At 35.6% G+C, this 13,387-nt stretch overlaps 1 protein-coding gene across 1 annotated transcript; it reads right to left on the bottom strand.

Moving 5' to 3' along the window:
* Positions 1-4,764: 4,764 nt before the first annotated feature.
* Positions 4,765-5,709, bottom strand: LOC131407882 (olfactory receptor 6M1-like). Its single transcript, XM_058544482.1, has one exon. It carries the CDS (start codon positions 5,707-5,709, stop codon positions 4,765-4,767), a length of 945 nt encoding a protein of 314 aa, XP_058400465.1.
* Positions 5,710-13,387: the final 7,678 nt, after the last annotated feature.

Raw genomic sequence — 13,387 nt, 5'->3', positions numbered from 1 at the left:
ATCATATATTTCTGCTCTGACTTTTGTTATCTACTTCCTTCTGCTTACTTTTGGCTTATTGTGTTCTTCTTTTTCTAGCTCCTTGAGGTGTATAGTCAGGTTATTTATTTAAGATCTTTCTTTTTACAAAGTGGAGGTATTTATTACTTTAACTTCCTTCTTAGAACTGCTTTTGCTGCTTCCCATAAGTTTGGGTGTGTTGTGTTTCCAATTTCATTTGTTATAAAGATATGTTTTGATTTTCCTTTTGATTTTATCTTTGTTTCATTGGTTGTTCAAGAGTGATTGTTTAATTTCCACACATTTGAGAATTTTTCAATTTTCCTGTTGTTACTGATTTCCAGTTTCATTACACTGTAGTTGGCCTATCATATGCTCTATCCTGGAGAATGTGCTATGTGTACTTGAGAATCATGTGTATTCTGCTGCCCTTAGATGGAGTGGCAGCGGAATACACATGATATATTACGTCCATTTGGTCAAAAGTGTGGTTCAAGTCCAGTGTTTTCTTACTGATTTTCTGTCTGAATGATCTATTCATTGTTGAAAGTGTGGTATTGAAGCTCTCTACTATTATTGTATTGTTGTCTACTTCTCCCTTCAGATCTGCTAGTATTTTCTTAATATATTTAGGTGCTCCGATATTGGGTGTGTATATATTTACATTTGTTATATCCTCTTGATGAATTGCCCTGTTTGTCATAATATGATGATCTTTGTTACTTATTATAGTTTAAAGTCTATTTTACCTAATATAATTGTAGCTATCTCTGGTGTCTTTTGGTTTGCATTTGCATGGACATTGCATGTCTTTTGCATGTCTTTTTCCACCCCTTCACTTTGAGTTACGTGCGTGATTAAACCTGAAGTGAGTCTGTTACAGTCAGCATATAGTTGGATCACTTTTTAAAATTTATTCAACCACTCTGTACTTTTTGATTGGAGAATTTAATCCATGTACATTTAAGGTAATTATTGATAAGTAAGAACTTACTGATGCCATCTTATTAACTATTTTGGCTCTTTTGTTGTTTCCTTGTTTCTTGCTTCCTCTCTTGCTGTCTTACTTTGTGAATTGATGATTCTACATAGCGGTAGCGGTATGTTTTGATTCCCTTCTCTTTACTCTTTGGATATGTACAGTAGGTTTTTGCTTTGTGGTTACCATGAGGCTTACATAAAACATCTTTTAGTTAGAACAGTGTATTTTAAGCTGATAACAATTAAATTTTAATCACATACAAAAACTCTACCCTTTTACTCCCCCTGTCACATTTTATGTTTTTGATGTCACAGTGTATATCCATTTTTATTGTGTATCCATTAACAAATTATTGTAGCTATCATTAGTTTTAATGCTTTTTTAAACCTTTATACTCAGGTTAAGCGATTAACACCATGTTTTAGTATTAAAATGTTCTGAATTTGACTATATTCTTAACTTTACTAGTATATGTTCTACTTTCATATGTTTTCATGTTACTAATTAGCATCCTTTCATTTCAGCTTGAAGAGCTCCTTTCAATATTTCTTCGTATAGTGCTGAGAACTCCCTTAGCTTTTGTTTGTCTGGGAAAGTCTTTGTGTCTCCTTCATTTCTGAAGGACAGCATTGCTGGTTAAAGTAACCTTGGTTGGCAGTTTTTTTCTTTTAGTACTTTGACTCTATCATCCCTCTCTCTACTGGCCTGCAAGGTTTCTGCTTAGAAACCTGCTGGTAATCCTATCATGTCCCTTAGATGGGGGAAATTTTTTTCTTGCTGCTTTTAAAATTCTCTCTTTGTCTTTGATTTTACACAGTTTTATTATAATGTGTCTTAGAGAAAATATTTTTGCCTTGAATCTTTTTGGAGAACTATGAGCTTCATGAACTTGGATGTCCAAATCTCTCCTCTAATTTGGGGAGTTCTCAGCCATATTTCTTGAAATAAACTCTCTGTACCTTTCTCCCACTCTTCTCCTCTGGGACTACAATAATGTGTAGATTATTTCTTTTAATGGTACCCCATAATTCACATAGGCTTTCTTCTCTCTTTTTCCTTGTTTTTTCTTTGTTCTCTTCTGACTGGATAATTTCAAATGACTTGTCTTTGACTTCACAGATTCTTTCTTCTGCTTGATGAATCTGCTGTTGATGCTCTCCATTGCATTCTTCATTTTATGCATTGTGTTCTTCAGCTCCAGAATTTCTGTTTAGTTCTTTTTAAATAATTTCTATTTATCTGTTAAACTTCTCATTTTGTGTTGTTTTCCTGATTTCTTTGAATTGTCTTTTTGTGTTTGCTTGTAGCTAACTGAGCTTCTTTAAAATGACTATTTTGAATTCTTTATCTGACAAATCACAGATCTCCCTTTCTTTGGGGACAGTTACTAGAAAATTATTGTGTTAGTTTGGTGGAGTTGTGTTTTCCTGATTTTTCGAGTTTCTTGAAGTCTTGCACTGCTGTTTTAGTATTTGAGGAAGAAATCATCTTCTCCCCTCTGTACTTACTGACTTCAGGAGAGAAATACCAACTGTCAGCTCTGCTAAGGATTCTGAGGCTTTATCAGACCATTTCTATGGATATTCCTGCTCCATACTTCTTGTTCCCTTCTTAAGACTGTATTCCTTTTTTCAATCCTATAAAGTTGGGCTGGGTGCCGATAGTCTTCTGTTTGCTTTCCCTAAGGAGGTGCTGAATGCTCAAGTTTGTGTGGTTTCTCCATGACTGCAGAGTTGGGGTGGCTTTCTGTGTACGCTTACAAGCTATTTACAAAGGCTCACACTCACTACCTTTGGAGTGCACACAGGTAGCTAGCCACAGGGTGTGGGGGTATATGGATGAGTCACCCAAAGCAATAGAGGTGCCCATGGGTCTGTTGGAGAGATCCACAAGAGAGTCATTCCCAGCACTCAATGATCAGGATTCCTGACGGAGTCCACAAGTCAGTTAGTACGATCCACGTCCCTTTGATGCCCTCCAAGAGCCCTGGCTGCTGTTCTCCCATCTCCTCCTTGCTCCTATCCTGCAGCACACCTCGGTATTCTGGATGGAGCAAGAAAGAAGTAGGCATCTTTGGCAGTGGCCTGCACAGCTGGGGAAGAGTTCACTCATATGCTCAGTTTCTTTTTTTTTTTTGTGAGGAAGATCGGCCCTGAGCTATCATCCATGCCAATCCTCCTTTTTTTACTGAGGAAGACTGGCTCTGAGCTAACATCTATTGCCAATCCTCCTCCTTTTTTTTCCCCCAAAGCCCCAGTAGATAGTTGTATGTCATAGATACACATTCCTCTAGTTGCTGTATGTGGGACACAGCCCCAGCATGGCCAGAGAAGTGGTGCATACTTGCGCGCCAGGGATCCAAACCCGGACAGCCAATAGTGGAACACACGCACTTAACTGCTAAGCCATGGGGCCAGCCTGCTCAGTTTCTTCCGTAGGAGAAATTGCCAACCAAGAAAGTCCTTCATGACACTGAACTGTGCTGCCTTAGGGGAGGGGTTATGGAGGTAATATGAAACTGTTCCTCTTATCCTCTTCAATGCATTCAACCTTGGATGTTTTTCTCCAACACTGTGCTAGAACTTCTCTGCTGGACTCCCAGACTTCTAAAAAGGCACTCTCACCCATGGGTCATACTAAAATTGGTGTTCTTTGGGGGAATATGGTAGAAAACTCCTATTATCCTATTTTTTTGACATATTACATGGAATCATATAATTTTGTTTTTATTTTGTATTTCTGTAATGATTAATGGTGTTTGGAATCTTTTTATGTATTTATTTTCTGTTTGTATATCATCTTTTTTAAGTGTCTGTTCAAATCTTCTGGCCAATTAAAAAAATCATATTGTTTGTGTTCCTATTAAGGTGTAAAAGTTTAAAAATATGTTTCAGATACAGGTCATTTGTCAGATATGTATTTTGCAAATATTTTCTCCCAATATGTGGCTTGTCTTTCATTTTCTGACTTTCTTTTATATGATTCAATTGAAAGTGTTATTATTCCATTATTTTGATAATATAGTGTAGATATCTCAATCTGAAGATTAAGCAAATTCAGAATTACAAATGCTTGTCAACTATATAATTAAGATGTGGCTGATTGACATGACTGAAGTACAGAGCCTAGCAAAAATAGTAAAAGTCTTCAGAATTGCCTGGGCTAGAGCTATTAGAGATATTCTTCAAAAATCTATTAAACAAGTAATTGTTTCTGCTAGCTCCAAAATCAAAACAAGAGACAAAAAGATTTATGGGTTGCTTGGTTTCTGGAGAAATTGTATTACATCCGAGAATTTTTTTAGTTTCTATTAACAAAGCTAGCAGGAAAAAAGCTGAATTTAAATGGGGCTGTAAATAACAACAGGTTGTCCTGTAACTTTAAAGAGCCATTTGATTCCTTTGGCACTATACAACTCCAGTGATTTGGAGCTCTTCACTGCTTTACTAATGAGAAAACTAAGGTTCAGATAAGCTAAGAGTAACCTAATAAAAAAGTAATAGAGCCAGGCTTAAAATTCAGGTTTTGTGACTTTAGTTCAGTATTTCTCATTAATCCATGATATTCTGTGTGTGAGACAGTCAAATGATAGTGTTCAGAACATGTTATTTTCTCTATGACTAAATTGCCTCCTCTGGACCTAGACTACAACACTTCTCATCTGATGTGGCATGAAGCTTTTTCATATCTTTGCGAGTATCTTTGATTTTTGGTCTTCAAGCATGACTTTCTTCACATTGAGTCCAAATTTTTGAAAATAGCCATTGTTAGCAAACAAACTTTCAAGTTCTCCTGTGCAATAAGGACATAATTTTATTGACTGCTTCTCTTAAAACTTTCTTTACCTGTTCATTCCTTAGACTATAAATGAAGGGGTTAAGAAGAGGGGTCACCATTGTGGTGAGGACAGCTGTCACTTTGTCAAAATCTAGGGAATGACTCTGACTGGGCCTCACATACATGAAGATATTACTCCCGTAGGCAATGGAGACAACAGTGATGTGAGAAGCACAGGTGGAAAAGGTCTTCTGACGTCCTTGGGCTGAGGGGATGCTCAAAATGGTAGAAATGATGTAGGTATAGGACACGGTGGTGAGCACCAGTGAGCTCAGGAGGATAAAGGAAGATAAGAGGAAGTTTATCATCTCAATGAAATGAGTGTCTATGCAGGCTACCTGTAGCAGAGGAGCGATGTCACAGAAGAAGTGACTAATTTCCTTATAACAGAAAGGCAATCTAGATACTACAATACTTGGGCAGAGCACTGACAGGAAGGCCCCCACCCAGCAGCCCAGAACCAGCAGGAGACAGACCCTGCTGTTCATGACGATGGTGTAGCGCAGGGGGTTGCAGATGGCCACGTAGCGGTCAAAGGACATCACTGCCAAGAGGATAAACTCTACTGTCCCCAGGAAAAAAAAGAAGTATGTTTGAGCGATGCAGCCAGCCAAAGATATGGTCTTCTCCTCTAGGAGACAGGCTAACAGCTTTGGGGTAACTGACGTAGTGTATAAAATGTCCAAAAGTGACAAATTACTGAGGAAGAAGTACATTGGGGTGTGGAGGCGATTATCAGCCAATATTAGGGAAATGATGACAATATTTCCCGTTAGAGTAAGCATGTAAGTAAACAAGAGGACCACAAAGAGGGAAATCTGAAGCTTCTGGAGACTGGGGAAGGCAGTCAGGGTAAATTCAGTCACTGTGGTCTGATTTTGCATATCCATTGCATACAATGCCTAGTGGACAGCACGTCTCTGAAAAAATAGAGATGAAAATCAGCTTAAGTTTTCAACTGTCAATATCAGTGATAAGAAGTAGAAAAAGCTCTGAATGAAGAGTCAAGAGTGATTTGTTTTCATCCTGCCTCTGACCCTAATAAATGTAGGATCTTGGATAAATTACATGACTTCTTCTAACCTCAGTATTCTCAGAATGCATTTAAAATTTTTGTTTGAATGAAATTATCTCCATGGTTCCATGAAACTCTAGTCTTTATGATTTTATTCTCTTTTGTCCAGTGCTCCTTCCTTTCTCTCATTCAGTCTTCTTGACCTACTGTTTTCCCAGCTAAATTCTGTGCCTAAGAAGAGAGACACAGTTGACTGAGAATCCAGTCAATCAATTTGAGAAACAGAATGATAATGAAAGTTGAGTTACTTTTCTCAAGATTATTTTAACTATTTGAGTATTGTCTAAATCAAAGAGCAAAAACTATGAAAACTGGACACTCACATGAAAAGGAACCTGTATTTGTCTGTTTTGTTATTGGTATTGTGTGTTGATTATCAATGTAATATCTAGTTGGACCCAAGTTATTTTGAGGTAATAAGGTTGCGTGACTTTTGTTTTATTTTCTATAATGATATAAATTTTTTGATTTCTGCACTATTATTAAGCAAGTATATGGTATATGGTTCATAATTTTCATAAATTATTTTATATATTTTGGGAAAAGTTTTTGGGAAAATGATTAGTGTGTTTCTTCTTTGTTCTTTGCAATGTTACATCAACGGCAACATCTTGAAAAATAACAAATCTTTCCTCTCCCATTCCCCAATGATTCTTACAGGTTCTCTGAAATAGATCTCTTACACCTTATATTCTTTCCAGCCTTTCAAAGATCATGTTAACAGTAGTGCAACAAAGTGGAAGCAGATAGACGGTGTTTGAAATGCTCAGCTTAATCTTTGAATACTGCTCAACCTTGCTGAACATCTTGTTGCATGTCTGTAAAATTCCTTTGAAACACTGTCCTTTGGTTTTTATTTTGTGGCTGATCTTTTAGTTTCAAATTAAAATGACCAATTTGTGAACTCTGAGCTAGGTTCTTTCTAGGATTGGAGCCCATCCAACTCCTCTTTAAAGAAAATAATTTTCCCCAGGCTCTCTGTCTGGGATAAGTAACTTCTAGCATCTATTTTTCCTTAAAGACATTTTTTTTTTTTTCTGAATGGATTTCCATCTGAAAAGTTGGCTGACTTTTTCTTCAGTTGTCTCTTTATTTTCATTCAACAGTCATTTATCCCACAAATCAACTTATCCTTATTATTTTAAGAACAAGAGTTTTGTCTTCACCTTATCTGTTTTATTTAAGGAAATATTGGTTTCTTAGAATTATTTGATGTTTCTAGGTTGTTGGTAAGTAAACTCCTTCACAAATACATAGTGGTTTTCACCCATCTATGAGTAATTATCAAATGTAATTGGAGCTGAATAAATTGACTCACTGTGTGATTTAGCAGAGGAGCTCTTTTTACTTTCTCTTAAATCCTTGGCCCCACTTTCCACACCTGTAAAAGAAGAGTATTGATCATCTACATCTTCCTTTCCAGCCTAAATATTTCTTTTGTTTTCCATGTAGGCAGGCACCCTATCTATTTAACCCTCCATTCTTTGGGCACCAAAGGAACTCTTTTATTTATTAAATAAATAAATCAAAATATATGGAGCTTTTCCCTTAAGTATGCGATTCCCGTTGACCAAGATTAAGCAATGGTAACCTCTGTGGTTTGCATTTTCATATATCAAATACAGATTTTTATCGTAACCCGTACATTCCTGATGTGTGTCACCTTTACTCTAATTGTTACTTTGGGGGTATGTTGTTCTGGATAACTGATTGCTGCAATATTAATTCTGGGCATGGGGAAAGGACCCAAAAACCAAAGTGTCTAATAGATCAGATCTTTCAGGATTAGAGATGGGGAGTGTCACAAGACAGGGAAAGTTTAGGATAAAAAATAGCAGTTTTTAATAGCAAGGTGCATTATTCCTTTTCTTCTAGGATTCTTTCAAAGTGTTACAAGGCAGTCTGTTTAATCTTCTTTTAAGTTATCAAAGGACTCCAAAGGGTCTCATCTATTGAAATAGGGTCTTGGTACCAGAAGGAACTCTTACCACCATAAATATTCGAATATTCACTCCTCCCATCACTGCTTCTGCACCCAAATAATAAACTTCCAAAATGATTACTACTACACAAAAGGCAGAACAGTATCTGGGTGGACAAGTATTAATATTATCAAAGTCTGATATAGAAATAGAATAGACCACACTCTGCAGAAAAGTAGAAATGCTTTAAAATTCCCTTTCATTTCCCCCTCTTCATCTTCATCACTGGCAGTACTGGAGATTGATAGGTGTCTTAAGGCAGAATAAGGATTCTCATGCAGCTGCCTATCATCTCTTCCACTGGTCCTTCCGTTTATCTAGCTAATTGTTTCACAACATCTATAACATCCTCCATTTTCCTTCTTGCACGTAGTGTTTGATGGCCCTGATAGGAGCTTGATTCCCCTCTAGTATTGTAAAAGTTAGATAGTTTGGGATCTTCAAAAGCATTATGCCATTTTTGAACAACAAAAATCTAGGATGGTTAAACACAAATAGATTGATGTTTGCCGTTGTTGTCATAAGGTTACCTAACTATAGAAGAAATGACATTGAGAACTTTCTATTCTGCTGTGTTTGGGTCAAATATGCTTCTCTGAGAAGAACTAAAGATGTAGCATTGCTCTCCTCTAGGGGATCTCTTAACTTGATGATAGTGAAAAAAATCTGGCTTTGTGTTAGCGTTTTCTAGATGATCTCTGCAGCCTAAGGAGTCCACCATGTCTAGGAGGAAAGGTTCTGGACCATGGTAATCTGTGTTTAATAATTTAACTGTAACCTTGCAAATTAAGGCTTTCATTTTTGTGGGGGTATTTTTAATCATTACCATTTCTGTGTATCCCTAAAAAATTGTATGAAATTGCATGTTTGCACATTTCAAGATTCTAGATTTAGTCAGAAAAATGTGTACTGCTGGTTTTAGAATCAGAGAACCTGTGCTGTATTTCTTGTTTTGCCACTTGTAGCTTCAAGATCTTTAATAACACTCTTAAGCATCCCGAGTCTTATCTTCTTCATCTGTAAAATGAGGATAGTCATAATGCCAGATTCAAGGTCCTATATATGCCTACCTGGTGTTCAATAAGTATTTGGTGAGAACGCAGGGTTGGAGAAGGATGAACAGAACGGACTAAGATGTGTGTGTGTCTGGGGAGTTAGTGATAATTTGAGATCTTTGCTGCTATCAGTAAAATGTGAAAAAGTTACATTGTAATTGAAGAACATTAAAAACTTTCACTTACGATAAAGCTATAACGACATCTGCTGCCACTATAAGTTTTGCAGAGCAGTAATTACATTTTAATTTATAAAATATATATGTAAACATATTTAGCAAGACATATACTGTTTAATATATAAATATGGATCACTACACTATAAAGTATACTTACATCATACTGATTGTGGAATAGTTGGTATTTTCTTCATTCAAATACGTTAAGAAACTTGAACTTCGGGTATTTTTTTCCTACTGCATTCCATCCATTATTCTTCAAATTCTTTTATTGCTTCAGTTTTGAATTCCACATAAATATCTGTCAGTCTTAGTCTGAGAGTCTTCCTCATATGATAGTTAATCCCTTTGTCAAAACCACACCAAATGGTTACTCAATTTTTGCTTAGGTACTCTGTCCTTCTTCCTCTGAATGTAAAATTGTCTTTTTGTAACTATGATTACTTTTTTTCAGTTCTTTTTCTTATTCCCACAGAAAAAGTCAAAGTCTTGAATTGCACTAAGAACAAGCCCAAGTGTTATATTATGGTTTAATCTTTTATTTTACACATCCAATGTATCTCAATCTCAGTATATTCCTCTGAGTTTTAAGTAATATGTATTCTGGATCACATTTTTGCCAAGGAGGGCAGAATGGTTAGGTCTGGTGATGAATCAGCAAGTCATTTGCAACTGAATTAAGAGCAGGTCCTCTGACTTCTATTCTAGATCTCTGGCAAAAATGACTGAAAGCTTCCCAAATCTCAGATTTTTTTTTCAGTTGTCAGAATGTATTTCCTCTCTATTCACTGAATTTCTATTTCTTCTGTGGATCCATGTAGAAACTTGGAATTATTCAAAACCATAGAATCTCAGATTAGAAGAGAACTTAAAGGGCATATGAGCCAGGCTGGTCCTAAAATATTCTGCAATGTCTCCACCAAGTTACTGTCCAGTGATGTTCAACTCATAGTTTCTTTACGTGTCTCATTCTACTTTAATGGCCTATTAGAAAAATTTGTGTTTGCATTCACTGAAATATTTCTCTAAACTTGCATCATTTGGTTAAGTCACTCCTGTTCATTCATCAGGCATATTGTGACTTGATTTCAGATATATCCACCTTATTTACTTTCTACAGAAAATATTACCTTGCCTATATTAAAGTGATTACAATTGAATGAACTGTGATATTGAATGATTTTTTATTCACCTTTAGAGATTTGGTTTAGAATGGCTCTTGGGACTATGGCATGAAGAAAGGTTAATTATTATTGCAATCACAGAATGTTAGAACTGATATAATCAATCACAGTTACAAAGTTAAGGTCTCCTGGGAGACTCTCCGGGGTGTTTATTTTATTTAGTTCAAGACAAACTCAGAGAACTGCTTTAAAGCCTCAGGGAACAAGAAAGTTGGAAAACTTAAGAAATGTTTTTTCTGAAATGTCATAATGTATTGAAATAAGCTTTAGATTGCTTTTCAAACTGAGATAATTTACATAGAAACATGTCTATGTACATATTTAAAATCCATTTTATTGAGGTAGGATTTATACACAATAGATAACTTTTAAGTGTATATTTTCTTGAGTTCTGACAAACATATGCAGTCACGCAGCCACCACCACCGTTACAACAATGGTTTAAAATATCTCCATTGCTTTAAAATGTTTCCTTTTGCCCTTTTGCAGTAAACGCTCTCCCCTCCCCACCTCAGCCCCTGACAACCACTGAGGTGTTTTCTTTCAGTGGAATTTTGAATTTTCTAGAATTTTCTATAAATGCAATCTCACAGCATGTAGTTTTCGTGCTTGTTCTTTCACTTAATCTGATGCTTTGAGATTAATCCAATTGTTTCAGGTATCAGTAATTTCTTCCCATGTATAACTGAGGACTATTTATCTTATGGATTGTATAGATATATCACAGCATCTTTGTCTATTCATCAGATGTTGGACACTTGAGTTGTTTTCAATTTTTGGTTCTTATGAATAAAGCTTCTATGAGCATTCGAGTTCATTTTTTTTATCTGAATATTTGTTTTCATTTCTCCTGGCTACATTCCTATGAGTGCAATGACTATGTTTTATGGTAAGTATATATTTAACTATATGAGAAACTGTCAAGGTGTTCCCCAAAGTCATTGTACCACTTTCATTCGTATTAGCAATGTATGAGTCCTATAGTTCTGCATCTCTGCCAACACTTGGTGATGGCAGTCTTTTTAAATTTTATGCATTCTAGTGCATTTATAGTGGAATCACTTAATTTATTTTATTTTATTTTTTAGCTTTATTGAGGTATACTTGACAAATTAAATTGTATATAGTTAAAATATAGAGCGATGATTTGACACACATAGAAGCCCCCTACTATTATTATATTGTTGTCTATTTCTCCCTTCACATTTGCAAGCATTTCCTTAATATTTTTAGGTGCTCTGATATTGGATGTGTATATATTTATAATGTTTGTATTCTTGATGAATTGTCCCCTTCATCATTATATAGGGACCTTCTTTGTCATTTGTTATAGTTTAGACCATAAGTCTATTTTGCCCGATGTAAGTGTAGCTGCCCTCACTGTCTTTTGGTTTGTGTTTGCATGTATATCTTTTTCCATGCTTTCCTTTTGAGTTATGTATGTCACTAAACCCGAAGTGAGTATCTTATAGTCAGCATACAGTTGGGTCTTGTTTTTTAATCCATTCAGCCACTCTATACCTTTTTATTTGAGTATTTAATTCTTTTACATTTAAGGCAATTATTGATAGGTAAGGACTTACTAATGCCTTCTTATCAGTTGTTTTTGGCTGTTTTGTAGTTCCCTTGTTCCTTGCTTCCTCTCTTGCTGTCCTACTTTGTGAACTGATGATTTTACTTAGTAGTATGCTTTGATTCCCCCTTTTTACCTTTTGGATATCTACTGTAGGTTTTTGCTTTGTGGTTATCATGAGACTAACAGAAAACATCTTTTAGTTAGAACAGAGCATTTTAAGGCAATATCAACTTAACTTTGATCACATACAAAAACTCTACCATTTTTCTCCCCTCTTCATATTTTATGTTTTTGATGTCACAATGTATACCTTTTTTATTAATGTTAATGTATATCGCTAACAAATTATTGTAGTTATAGTTATTTTAATACCTTTTTTCTTTAAGCTTTGTACTATAGTTAAGTGATTAACAAATTACCGAAATTTAGGAATTGAGTATTCTGAATCTGACTATAGTCTTACCTTTACACATATGTTTTATATTTTTGTATATTTTCATGTTACTAATTAGCATCCTTTCATTTCAGCTTTCAGAATTCTGTTCAGCATTTCTTGTGAGACAACTCTAGTGGTGAGGACTCACCCAGCTTTTGTTTGTCTGGGGAAGTCTTTATCTCTGCTTCATTTCTGAAGGACAGCTTTGCAGGATAAAATAATTTTGGTTGGCAGTTTTTTTCCTTTAGTACTTTGAATATATGATCTCACTCTCTACTGGCCTGCAAGGTTTCCCCTGAGAAATCTGCTGATAGTCCTATGGTGTCCCTTGTATGTGAGAAATTTTTTTCCTTTGCGGCTCTTAAAATTCTCCCTTTGTCTTTGATTTTGCACAGTTTTACAATCATGCTCCACACAATGATATTTTCGTCAATAACAGACCGCATATGGGACTGTGGTCCCCTAAGATTAGTACCATATAGCCTAGGTGTGTGGTGGACTATACCATCTAGGTTTGTGTAAGTACACTCTATGATGTTCTCACAATGATGAAATCACCTAACAATGCATTTCTCAGAATGCATCTTCTTCATTAAGTGATATATGACTGTATTATAATGTGTCTTAGAGAAAATATTTTTGAGTTGAATCTTTTTGGGAAACTGTGAGCTTTGTGAACTTGGATGTCCAAATCTCTCCTGTGATTTGGGGAGTTCTCAGCCATATTTCTTGAAATAAGCTCTCTGTACCTTTCTCCCACTCTTCTCTTCTAGGACTCCAATAATGTGTAGATTATTTCTTTTAATGGTATCTCATAATTTGCATAGGCTTTCTTCACTCTTTTTCATTGTTTTTCCTTTTTCTCCTCTGACTGGATACTTTCAAATGATCTGTCTTTGACTTCACAGATTCTTTCTTCTGCTTGATCAAGTCTCTTGCTGATGGTCTCCATGCATTTTTCATTTCATTCATTGTGTTGTTCAGCTCCAGAATTTCTGTTTAGTTCTTTTCTTTATAATTTCTATTTCTCTGTTAAAGTTCTCATTTTGTTTGTGTTGTTTTCCTGATTTCCTTGAGTTGT

The sequence above is a fragment of the Diceros bicornis genome, chromosome 7 (assembly GCF_020826845.1).
Source record: "Diceros bicornis minor isolate mBicDic1 chromosome 7, mDicBic1.mat.cur, whole genome shotgun sequence".
Lineage (NCBI taxonomy): Eukaryota > Metazoa > Chordata > Mammalia > Perissodactyla > Rhinocerotidae > Diceros > Diceros bicornis.
Note: the sequence above shows the minus strand (reverse complement) of the source record. Positions and strands in the feature narration are given on the sequence as shown.